This window comes from Panthera tigris, chromosome C1 (genome assembly GCF_018350195.1).
Source record: "Panthera tigris isolate Pti1 chromosome C1, P.tigris_Pti1_mat1.1, whole genome shotgun sequence".
In the NCBI taxonomy this organism is placed as follows: domain Eukaryota; kingdom Metazoa; phylum Chordata; class Mammalia; order Carnivora; family Felidae; genus Panthera; species Panthera tigris.
The window spans coordinates 110,407,436-110,420,220 of record NC_056667.1 but is presented as its reverse complement, the minus strand read 5'-3'; the positions used below and the strand labels follow the sequence as shown (position 1 = coordinate 110,420,220).

At 42.0% G+C, this 12,785-nt stretch overlaps 1 protein-coding gene and 1 pseudogene across 3 annotated transcripts in view; one reads left to right on the top strand and one right to left on the bottom strand.

Moving 5' to 3' along the window:
- Positions 1–1,173: 1,173 nt before the first annotated feature.
- Positions 1,174–12,785, bottom strand: part of IWS1 (interacts with SUPT6H, CTD assembly factor 1) — a 49,653-nt gene continuing 38,041 nt past the window's right edge. For 2 of the 3 annotated variants that reach the window (XM_042994186.1, XM_007093097.3), the window contains exon 14: positions 10,329–10,694. In XM_042994186.1, the coding sequence (XP_042850120.1) occupies positions 10,563–10,694 (132 nt within the window). In that variant the 3' untranslated portion in view covers positions 10,329–10,562. Of the gene's footprint in view, positions 2,269–3,119; positions 3,261–10,328; positions 10,695–12,785 lie in introns of those variants that run through there. The other variant, XR_006220603.1, reaches the window with a different exon arrangement.
- LOC102965247 lies at positions 5,977–6,990 on the top strand (annotated as a pseudogene).

Here is a 12,785-nt window from a genome sequence, read left to right as displayed (position 1 = left end):
GTACCAGCTTGCATTCCCGGAACACAGTTCAATTCATAACAACCAGATGGCCATGGGTGAAAGACCCTCCCTGCCCCACCTTTCCTCTCCCTCTCCTCTCTTCCCTTTCTTTCTCCCTCAATTTATCTTCTCCCTCTCTCCTTCCCTTCCTCCCTCTCTCGCCCTCCAGAAGTCCAACTATTAGCGCTGGCTAAGGAAGTGAATGGAAAATGATTTAAAGTGAGAGAACTGACAAATAGGCACGTCAGAGCGAGGAGCAGGGCCAGTTACCGGCCACCACAGTGTTTAAGAATCTGGGGAGTCCCAAAGGCCTTCCCTGGGCATTTCTTCAATAGTCTGTGCCTCTCTGTAGAGGGAAGTCCTTGAAAGCCATACCCTCAGGAGAGCTTCATGAGAGGGAAGAAAAAGGTGCAGAACAGTGTGCCTGCTGGGCCCCCATTTGCTGTTTTGAAAGGGACCATATATAGCCACATTCCACTCTCCTTGAGGAGAGTTGGAAACTGTAGACTGCCTCTGTGTGGTAGGGAGATTTTTTCACTTTTACTCTTTGAGATGTTTCTTTTTTAAGCATGGGCAGGTTTCACTTTCCAATTAAAAAATAACAGTAACGAGTGAGTGGTAATGAACCAAGTCACGCCTCTGGAGGCCTCTGCCCACACTGCTGGAAGGCCTCTTGTGCATGCATTTGCATGGGTTACAAGAAACACAATGTTTTTGACTGGAAAGATAATTATCTTAATTCACCAGCCATGTCAATCAGCAGATTTGCCTCTGAATACCTTCTCAGTCTTCCCCCAAACCTGCTCTTTCTTGAAAGTTTCTTACCATTATGGGCATTCAAAGGACTCAGAAGCTAATGTCAAGATTTGTTGAATAGTTTGAACAATGGCAAGTGCCCAATTTTGGAATAAGAATGTGCCTTCTCGGGGCGCCTGGGTGGCTCAGTCGGTTGAGCGGCCGACTTCGGCTCAGGTCATGATCTCACGGTCCGTGAGTTCAAGCCCCGCGTCGGGCTCTGTGCTGACAGCTCGGAGCCTGGAGCCTGTTTCAGATTCTGTGTCTCCCTCTCTCTGACCCTCCCCCATTCATGCTCTGTCTCTCTCTGTCTCAAAAATAAATAAACGTTAAAAAAAAGTTTAAAAAAAAAAAAAAAAAAAAAAAAGAATGTGCCTTCTCAGGGTGGCAATATTCACAAGATGAACACCGATACTTGAGCATTTCCCATGTACCAAGCAATGCCCATGCACGATCCTATTTCCTTCTAACAACCTCTCTACAAGGGGGTGGGGTGCGCCACCATCATCCCCACAGGAACCAATCGGTAGAGTTACTCAGGCAAAGTCAAACAGTGAGTGTGCTGGCGGAGCCAGGATTTGAGACTAGGTCTGGGCAAACTCCAGAGCCTGAGCACGTAATCCTCAGCTGCTAGCTGAGGTAAAGGAAATGTGAAGCCACATATCACCAAATCCAATGTTAAATTAAGCAGTGAGACTGAAACACAGAGGAAACTGAAAAATCACAATGAGGTAGCCCTACCTATTAAGCTACCTACTGTGTGCTGGGCATCCTTCTGAGCATTTGCGCCCCTATGATCTCTCTGTGCAGTGGGCATCGATGCCCTCAGGAGGAGGAAACCAAAGCTTAGTGAGCTAAAGTGACTTTTGCCCTAGACCACATAGCCCACAGGTGGCAGAAGGGGAATAGGACTTGGGGTCATATGACCCCAAAGCACCCTCTCTTGGCACATCCATCCTTGTTCCTGTTCCTCCACTGAAAGTGATCTCAACAAATTCCTGAATGAGCAGATGAATGACAATTCCTGAATGACAAGAAAACCACCATGAAGAGTCCCACCTCAATAACGCACGGCCCTACACTGCCTGAGCTGGGAGGCAGTCTGAGGCAAAGTCATTCTTCCTCTCTGCCTTCCCAACCAGAACCTGGGACACTGCTGACCAAGGAGGGGAGAACAAAGATAGTGAGTGGCTGGGGCTCTCCGTCTGACCTTGGTCCTCTCCCCTGGGTCCTCCTGTGTGCACATGGGCACTCGGCCAAGGTGCTTTGTGCTAGCTACCACTCTGAAGAGAAGGAAGGCCTCCCGCAGGGGTGATGGTAACGAGACCTGACCAGATTCACTGGGACACTTAGCGAGTGCTGTGAGCTGCAGGCACGGCTGGGCTGAAATGGGTCCATATCAAGCTTCCAGTCACATTTGATGGATAAGGGAGCTCACTGTGGCTGTGAATCCAGGTGGGGTTGTGGAAGCCACTAGAAAAAAAAAAAACAGCTGGGTTGACTGAAGGGGCTTCTAACCTGCCATCTTGCTCAGACATCTATAGAAAAAAATGCTGTAAGGAGACTCCATGCTCTCAGACACTTTTTTTTTAAGCCAAGAAAACTTCAAAAGCTTCCCTGAATGGTTTAGACATGTGTCTGATGATTTCACAAGAGAGGATCTGAAAACAATGTAGATACCCACCCAAAGATGTCAAGTACTGAGACAATGCCTAGCATTCACGGCTGGTGTTCCCAAAGGTCCCACTCCAAGTCTCCTGCCTCTCTTTCTTGGCACTTAAAGAAATACCCAGTAGCTGATGTCTGCCAGCTTTGTGACTCCACTCCACTCGGAGCACCAGCCACGTACATCCAGACCAGCATTGGGCATCTCCTTGCTCAGGGAGCCCCGGGAACTTCAGATCACCCTCACTCGCCATTTTCGCCACTCCGGTTGGGCTTGCCCGTCTACGCTCTGTCCTCATTAATGGTTCCCTACCCTCCTATCCATCCAGTCTTAGCCTCTTCCTTCTCCAACTCTAATGGCCAAACGGAACAAGTTCTAACAGTTCTCTCTCCAAAGATATTTCAATCTGTTGTGTCCTCTTTGTTCTCAGTTACTATCCAACTCAGAGACTCCGTCTCCCATCAGCGCTACTATGACCACATGGTCGATCCCCTGCTTCAACCATGCAATTCATCCTTCAGATCACAGCATATTCAGAAGACTAATACAGTAGCAAGAGCAAGTTACTCCGGAAGGAGGAAAGAGAAAGGAATCGGGAGGCCCAGGTTAGAAAACCTGTGGCCTATAAGTCCACCTTCAAACTGTGGCACACTCCTACCTCATCTTGTCTCACATTTCCTGGAATCATTGTAGTTTCATGGATACACCTGGGGGAGTTCCAATCCTTGTGATACATTGCTTCTTCTGCTCACGATGTCTTCCTTGCTTGTCTGCCCAGCACATAGTTAAAGCCTGAGATCTGGAACCAGAAAAAGCCAGATTTGAACCTCAGCTCCAACTACTAGCTCTATGACCTTCATCCTGAGCCTCTTTCTGCATCCCTAATATAAAGGTCATATCAGCATTTATGTCATAAAACTGTTAACAGCCTTAAATGATATTACTTAAATTGTTTAGTGGAGAGGCATGGCACACAGTAAGCACTCAATAAATGTTATCCATCATAATCATCCTTGCCCCTCAGAAGTCAACTCCACACCGTCTCCTGCATGAAGTTTTTCTTGATCTCTTCTAGTTGTGCCCCCAGTAAACCCACCATAATGCATTTATAATTAAGTTTGCTTTCCTGGGTCCCTCCTCACATTGTGACCTAATTAAGGGCAGAAGCTAGCTGGTTCATCTTTGGTCCTCTGCTATTGAGAGAATCTGGCACCTATAGGGCTCAGTGTTTGTTGAATGAATTGGTTAACGAATGAAGAAAAGAGGAAGTAGGGACTATTCATTAGCCAAATTTACTGTGTACTTCATGACAGACTTTGTTCTGGTTGCTGGGGATATATCAGTAAATAGAACGGATGGAGTTCCTGCCCTCATGGAGCTCCCACTCTAAGGAGGACGATATACTCAACAACAAACAAGTCAATATATAGTAAGTTGGATGGTGCAAAGCGCTCCCGGGAAAATAAAGCGAGGGGCAGGTGCTTTCTCCTATAAGAAAAGTTAGGCAAGGTGTCATCAATAAGGTGACATTTTAACAGAGATCAAAGGAAGTGAGGGAGCAAGGTTGGTGGATATTTGAGGAGACAGGGCAAGAAAGTGTGATGCAGACAGAGAACAGATGGGTGCATATGAATAAAGGGAAGCTGGCCAGAACACCATTTTATTCATCTGTAAAATAGGGACAATATCATCTCAAAGAATTAAGTACCATTGATGTCAAAATGTGAAGTGCCATATATTAGTTCAGCTCAACACACCGAATGGTGACAACAATATGGACATGGTTGTTGTCCCCTGGGACCCCATGGCCTCTTTGACTTGGTCCTCCTTCCCCCTGACATGGGTTTCAAAAGAGGTCAGCTTGGAATGGCTGTCCGTAACTACACTGGTCATCCACAGGTAAGTTCTTCGAGAGACCAGTGCTTCCTGACCTGTGCTGGTCTCACACAGAACTGGTCTGGGGAACTCTATTTCTCTGCTATCTCTAGCCAAAAAAAGTAACTTCTTGTTCAAAACATACAAGAAACGAGAGAATTACAAAGAAATCACTTCTTCTCAAAACTCAAAGGGCGGGCAAATAAACCTCTCTCCTTTTCTCTCCTGACTCTCAAACCGTGAGCACTGATTTCCCTCACCTACGGAGATCCTCACATATTGGAGACCAAACTCCATGTTCCTTTACTTTCAATCCACTTTTTAACATGTCATCATAAAACATTTATGAAGTTTTATTTAAAGCCTTACTCATTGCTCTCTAGTCAAATAAACCTAAGGAATGACTCGCTGCCCTAGGGCCTGATATGCTTTGAACCTCCCTTCGTGCATCCATCATGGAAAGAACCTTCAGCACAGGTCTTTGTAAGAACTGAGCTAGTCCTGGGGAGCACAGATCCAAACCCTCCTCCCCCAGAGTGAGTGGTGTTTTCCCTAGTTGTTCCTTCATATCCTTCTTTTAATTCAAATCCTGCTTTGAGGCAGCAAGAATGTTTTTTAAAAATCTTATAGTAAATCCTTTTACAAACGGTCATCTCCAAGTTTTGGTCAAATCTTTACATTTATGTACTGAGCTTGCTTAAAATGAGGCATACTAGTAATACTGTGATACAGCCCACCACTTTCTTTAAAAAACCAATGAACATATGAAATGCCTATCTGTAGCTCAACATACCAAAATGAGCCAACTTGAGACACATGCATTTTTGTAACATTTCTAGCCCATGTCTACACTAGGCAATTCCACCTCTCAGGACTTCTCGAACATCTCAGCAATCCTTTTATATACAGGTAACCGACCTCACTTAACTCCACACTACACGTACCTGTTCCACAGTGCATCTGAGATGGGAAAGCGGCTACCTCTATGGCAGGAGGGGAAGATCATAACAGAGACCATATGGAGCCTGGCCTGACAATCTCTAAGAGGAAGAGTAGTATGCAGGTGGGTGAGAAGTCAATTTGGAAACAATGGTTAATCTAATGCCCTCCAAAACAAAACAAAACAAAACAAAATTGCAGAGCATTTTACTAGTAAAGGGGTCCCTCTCTGGCTCCCAGGGCACAATCTTGGCAGGCCAGAAGGCAGTCGGATGATATAATTAAATGCTGCAAGAAAAAACCCCCATCAACCGAGAATTCTGTATCTGGCAAAAACTATCCTTCCAAAATGAGGGAGAAATTAACACATTCCCAGATAAACAAGCGCTGTGGAAATTCACTACCAATAGACAAGCTCCACAAGAAATGCTTAAGGTGGTCCTCCAAATTGAAAGAATACTAGTAAGTAATTCGAAGCCATACAAAAATGTAAATCTTTCCAGTAGAGCTAACTACACGGACAAATATAAAACTTAGTTTTATAATTATAACAACTTCTTTTACAGGATTTAAAATACAAAAGCATAAAAAATAACTAGAAGTCTGTTAGTGGGTACACAATATATATAAATGTGATTTATGATTTCAGTAACATAAAAAGGGCTAGACTATAAAGTAGCTTTTGTATGTGATTGAAATTACAGTTTAAAAACATTTGTAGCTTAGTATGTTATATGTAATTACCATAACTACAAAGAAAATGTCTATAAACACATCCCTACACACTGAAAACTACAAAATGTTGCTCAAAGAAATGAAAGAGAATATACAGATCCTGTGTTCATAGACTGGAAGACTTAATATTGTTAAAATGTCCAGCACTACCCAAAGTGATCTATAGAACCAGTGCAGTCCCTATGAACACCCCAATGACGTTTATTGAAGAAATAGAATAATCCGTCCTAAGTTTCATATGAAATCTCAAGGGACCCCAAATAGTCAAAACAATCTTGAAGAACAAATTTAGAAGACTCACACTTTTGGATCTGCTACAAACCTATAGTAATCACAACAGTGTCACGCTCTCTTTCCCTCAGTCACGTGGAGGCAGAGGATTGGGTGCACTCAAAATTGGGCTCCACCCATAACCCACCTCCATGACTGAGGAAGTCATTGCTGCTGGAAGTGTAATGGAGGTTAACACTGTTTTACAAGAGGTGCTGAAGACCACCCTTGTCCATGACGGCCTAGCATGTGGAATTCGTGAAGCTGCCAAAGCCTTAGACAAGGGCCAAACCCATCTTTGTGTGCTTATATCCAACTGTGATGAGCCCACGTGTGTCAAGTTGGTGGAGGCCCTTTGTGCTGAACACCAAAATCAACCTAATTAAGGTTATAAGAAATTAGGGGAATGGGTAGGCCTCTGTGAAACTGACAGAGGGAAAACCCCATTAAGTGGTTGGTTGCTGTTCTGTGGTGGTTAAGGACTATGGCAAACAGTCGCAGGCCAAGGATGTCATCAAGGGATACTTCAAATGTAAGAAAAAAACCAAAACTTGGTTCTTGTTGCAAAAAAACCCCCAAAAAAAGTGTCACTCTGGCACAAAGACAGACAGATAGCCTGATGGAATTGAGCCCAGAAATGATTTTTGACAAGGGAACCAAGGCCATTCAATGAGAATAAAGAATGATTGATGGGGGGTGGGTGATGGGTATTGAGGAGGGCACCTTTTGGGATGAGCATTGGGTGTTGTATGGAAACCAATTTGACAATAAAATTCATATATTGAAAAAAAATAAAATTAAAAAAAGAATAAAGAATGAAATGGGGATAATATTTGCAAATTAAGGAGTTATTATCCACAATATATAAGGAATTCCAACAACTCAACAGCTTATTTAAAAAATGGGCAAAATATTTGAATAAGTAGGTCTCCAAAGAAGGTATCAAAAGCACTAAAATAAGATGTTCAATATCACTAATCATCAGAATACAAATCAAAAACACAATGGGTGTACCATCTCACACCCATTAGGATGGCTACTATTAAAAAAACCACACACACACACAACAAAAAGTAAGTGTTGGTGTGGTGGTGGACAAATTGGAATCCTTTGCACTATTGGTAGGAATGTAAAATGGTGCAGCCATTATGGAAAACATAATGGCAGTTCCTTAAGATTAGAATTACCGTAAGATCCAACAATTCTACCTCTGGGTAGAATTACTTCAAACAATTGAAAGCAGAGTCTCAAAGAAATATTTGCACACCCATGTTCATGGCAGCATTATTCACAAAAGGTAAAAGCAACCCAAATGTCCATGAACAGATGATGAATGGATAAGCTAACCATGGTATCTACATACAAGAGTATTTATTATTCAGCCTTAAAATGGAAGAAAATGCTGATACATTTCAACATGAATGAACCTTGAGAACATTGTGCTAAGTGAATACACCAGTCAAAAAGGATAATGTATGATTCCATTTATGTAAGAGTCATAGTCAAAATCATAGACAAAGTAGAACAGTGATTGCCAGTGCTGGGGGGTGGGGGGTAAGGGAGAGAATGGAGTTACTATTCAATGGGTAGTTTCACTTTATTAACATGAAAAGATTTCTGGAGATGAAAGGAAGTGGTGATTGCAAACAAGAGTGAACAATGTCACTAACTGTACACTTAAGATGGCCCTTTAAGATGTCAGATTTTATGTGTATTAACTTAAAATAATTATAGTCAACAATTCTTTTAACTGGAAACAAAATGATTGTTTCACTCCATTCAAATGGTCAAGGTTACCACCACCAAACACTGGGACAAACTCAAGGTCCTGTGGAGAGAAATATGCTTAACTATTTGGGAAGCAAGAAGCAAGCTGTCAGCAAGTTACTCATATGTATAAATGTTACAAATGTTCACAATTGGTTAAATATAGGTGAAGGGCATACTGGGAGTTTATTTTGCCAATCTTGCCACATAATGGTTAATTGGAAATATTTCCAACATTAAAAAAAAAAAAAAAGCCACTGTTAGGCCAGGTTTGGCAATTTCTAAAATAACCCATTGACCAAGGCTCATTTATACAGAAACAATCTTCTTCCATATAAGACAAATTCCGCATCATTTTGAATTCCTCAGGCATGATTGTCACTTTACACCTGACACCAACAGTTTTACCCTACATGGGAGAAACCATCAGGTAACTGGAGCTTACCCCATCAAATGGCAAAATGCTATATTGGTAAACTTTAAATCTTTTTTTTTAGAAAGTATGACTCTTACCTTTCTTGTTTAGAATTTTTAATGACCAGGGTCATCAACATGGGCTTCAATAGGTGGCTGTGCTTTTTTTTTTTTGCTCTCACAAGTTTTTTTGAGGCTATTTATATGAAGCAAATGGATAGTGTAGAAAGCAATGGTTTCCATCTAGTGGTTAGCAAGCACCTAATAATATCTTTACGTACCTGCCTTTTATAGCTCACTATTCCATCTGTGCTTCTAAGCTTGTTGAAAGCAAATGTAGAGATTCTGAGATTCTTTTGAGTAAAGTGCATACACTGCATGTTATTTTGTCTGTTCAAAAGCTTTTATGGTGAGGTTTTCATGTTTTTTTGAAAATCCAGGCTGTCAGAAATCCTATTCCAATTTGTATGAGTAGAATTTCTACAACTGAATTACTGGTGGGGTGCCTGGGTGGCTCAGTCGGTTAAGTGTCCAACTTCAGCTCAGGTCACGATCTCAGGGTTTGGGAGTTCGAGGCCACGTCAGGCCCTGTGCTGATAGCTCAGAGCCTGGAGCCTGCTTTGGATTCTGTGTCTCCCTCTCTCTGCCTCTCCCCCACTTGTACTCTGTCTCTCTCTCAAAAATAAATAAAATGTAAAAAATAAAAAAGAATTACTGGTTCTTGGGTTTAGTCATTTTGACTAATTAAAGATTCTTCATAATTAAATCTAGAGACTACTAAAGTAAGTTCAAAGTATCACAAAAACAAAATACAGCCACAAACTATAATTATCTATCCCAACTGCCCAAGTGCCATCAGTAACTGGCACAGTAATTTTCAGTTATATCCACATTTCCTCTAACGGCGGTATTTCTCACCCTGTTTTTCATTATAGCACCCTTCCCAGGAGAAAACATCTATGTAAATTAATTAAAATCCAGTAATTAAAGTTTCCTTAACAAGACAAACAGTAAGAAATAAGATTTTGTTGGTATTTCCTTTCAACCCCAACTAGGGTACTGTGATTCAATTCTGACGCTAACCACTTGGGAGTTAGCACTGCACTCCCCAGGTTTAAGGGCTCAGTCTTCCACAATACTGCCCCCATTTTGGATGCCAGCAGCAAGAGGGTCCATGCCCACTTTTGACTAACTGGTTACAAATCTGGGGGTTTCCATGAACCCCTCAGGTTCAAAAATTTGCTAAAATGACCGCCAGAACTCAGGAAAGCACTATGTTTATGATCATTTTTATTACAAAGGAAGACCAACGAAATGAAGACACACAGGGCAAGTTCTGGGAGGAGACAGTTTCCACACACTCTCCTTGTGGAATGAAGGCACATCACCATCTCAGCTCAGTGTGCTCACCCATCAGGAAGCCCCAGTGAGCTTCCGGGTCAAGAGTTCTTAACTGGGGTTTCACTACACAGGCATGATCGATGACATCATTGGGCACGTGACTGAACTCAATCCCCTCACGCCAATCATGCATCAGGCCTGCCCAAAGTCTCAACCCTCAAATTACATGGTGGATCTTTCTGGTAACAGCCCCCACCCTAAAGCTATCTAGGAGCCTACCATGAGCCACCTCATTAGTGTCACAAAGACATTCCCACCACCTACACGGCTTAGAAGCTCCTTGTTAGGAACCCAAGATAGAGACCAGACAAATTCCTTAAATTCCTTATTATGCCACAGTCAGGTAGGCTGAACACGGACAGTTTACAAACCACTGTAATATTTAAGACTTTTTTCCCTCACCAAAAACCAATTTTCACCCCCGACTGAGAATGGATCCTCTAAGACAATGAAGAGACAGCCCCCCAAAACCAGAATGGAACTTTATTGTGTAAAGTTTATAGAAGTATGAGTAGTCTTCTGTACAAAGTACACAACAAACAGTTTTAAATACAAGTGAGAGAAATGCGAGTCCTATGACATTTGATACAAGCGGAAGCATTTACAGAAACACTAAAAAAAAAAAATTTAAAATATCCTCTTCTTTCTCCAAAGAGTCCATTGCGCATTTCTTAGAGATGGGTACACATCCCAGGCAAGGTCACAATGGCATTTTATTGCCCTCGATGCTGATTTTCACTGCGTGTGCAGATCTGCTTTTTTTCCTGATATCTGTGAACTTTCTCATCTGTTTATCCAGTCGACTGATACCCTTCTTGGAGGTCCCCTGAAACTAAGAGTGGGGTAAAAATTAAAGAGCAAATTATCGAAATACACAAATCCAGTTTTGCCTTTCATCTCCGTTTGTCTGAAAGTTAAAAAGGGCTCTTATCTCTGGAATAATCATAATCTGCTTTGGTGACCTCAGGAATAGAGCAAGCGTTAGCAATGTACACATGTTAAACTCTCTCAATGAAGAGTAACGAACTGTGCCTTATTTTAAAATTTTGCCTCAGTCCATAGATATCTAGATGGAAGAGGGACGATTTAAACTATGATCCTCCCCGCAATTCCATCAAATTAGATTCTGACTGTATGCTTTTCCCTTTCAAAAGTCAGCATGGAGCTGACAGCTTGCCATATTCACCTTCAAACAGTGCCGGCATGAAGAATGATCTTCTGAGGCAAGGAAAGTCACCTGAGAAAAAGCATGAAGCCTGATGAACGAGGTTAGAGGATGAGTAAAGTGAACCCGTCAGGCGGTGGAGCTCTAGTTTCAGACTTGAAGTGAATCTCTGCTTGGCCTCAGCAGGTTCTGTAGCCCTGGGCAAATGTGGCCCCTGGTCTGTACTTTCGGGACCGTCAGGAGAGGTAAATGAGGTAATACTGTCAAATACTAGCACACAGTCAGTGCTCAAAATAAGTATCAGCTGTTACCATCATTACTACTACTTTGGGATGGATCAGATTTATGATACATATACTGGATACAAGAAGAAAAGTAAATTAAGCCTTGGATCCAAGGGGCTTACCACTTCTTGCATCTGTTCCTGCTAGCCTCTTAGTTTTAAGATTTGGTTTTGGTTATTTTTTTCATAATTTGAAACAACTACACGTCTTGAAGAGATGCAGTCTCCAGAAATCGATACTGTTAGAAATGCTGAGAAGGTCTGCCACTTCTAACAAGGATCAGAGCCAATTCTTCTTGTTGACTAGTGTTACTGACAATTCTGATCTTTAAGAATGTTGAGTGGTTTATAAAGAGAGGAGTTTTTCGAATTCTTCTCCCCAGATGTTTACTACTGAACCATCTGTGCAGCTCAATCCTGAGACTGCTAAAAGAAGGGAGGGCCCAGAAGACACTCTGGGGGTGGGGCCAGTGTGGGGATGTTCCTTTGAGCTGGGGAGCCCCCCAAGTCTCACTCCACCTCTAGACTCAGTGTGTACCTCACACAGGAGCTCCTGTCAGTCTTGAACAGGAGCCATGTAGATCATCCACCCTAGATTTTCTGAAACAATCCCACATCCAAATATTATTTTATATCAATTTAATACTTGGCACTAGGACTCTGAGTTAGCATAAATATTCATTACCAGATGAGAAACAACTATGCTTCTCTCACGCTATCAAATCCCCAGATTTCCTAGACGGTCCTAGATATGTGACCTCCTTTCAGACAATGTGCCCTGATTCTTAGTAGTTAGTCCACATCAGAAGCCTTACCTGCTTATATCTGCACCAATTACTCAACTCCCAGCAGCTGTACACACCAGCCAATACTGTCTCCCAGGACCCTGACAATCTGAGCCCTCTAGCCTCCTCAAATGGGACATACCCAGATGACACGAATCCACTCCTACCTAGTCCTATAACTTTTAAGACTTGTGGCTGGCAGATGCCTAGTTTCCCCAAGTCTGGAAACACACAGGATATAGTACCTAACATGCCAAATTCAGTGATCTCTCTCCTGATTCAACTCTGTACCACTTCCTTAGGACAGTAAAAGTGTATGCTGCACTGTTTTATCAGAGAAAAACCAAAAGCAGCTTAAAAGATCAGCAAGATAGGTTTGCTTTAAAAAATTATGATACGACTGTATTTGGACACAATATTAAGTCACTGAAGAATGTTTACTCAAATGAATGTTTACCGTGTTAAGTAAAACACAAATCCAACAAAGTATAAAATAACAATTTTGCATAAAATTTGAAAACAAAAATACCAAAGCACAAAACCAGCAACGTTTATGTACAATATAAAGAGGACAAAAAGGAAATAACCCAAAATGTTAATATTAAGGTGTGGTGGAATTACAACTGACAGTAATTTTATTTGTGCTTTCTGCATTTAAAAGGTTATAAAAAAACATACATTGCTTTTTGT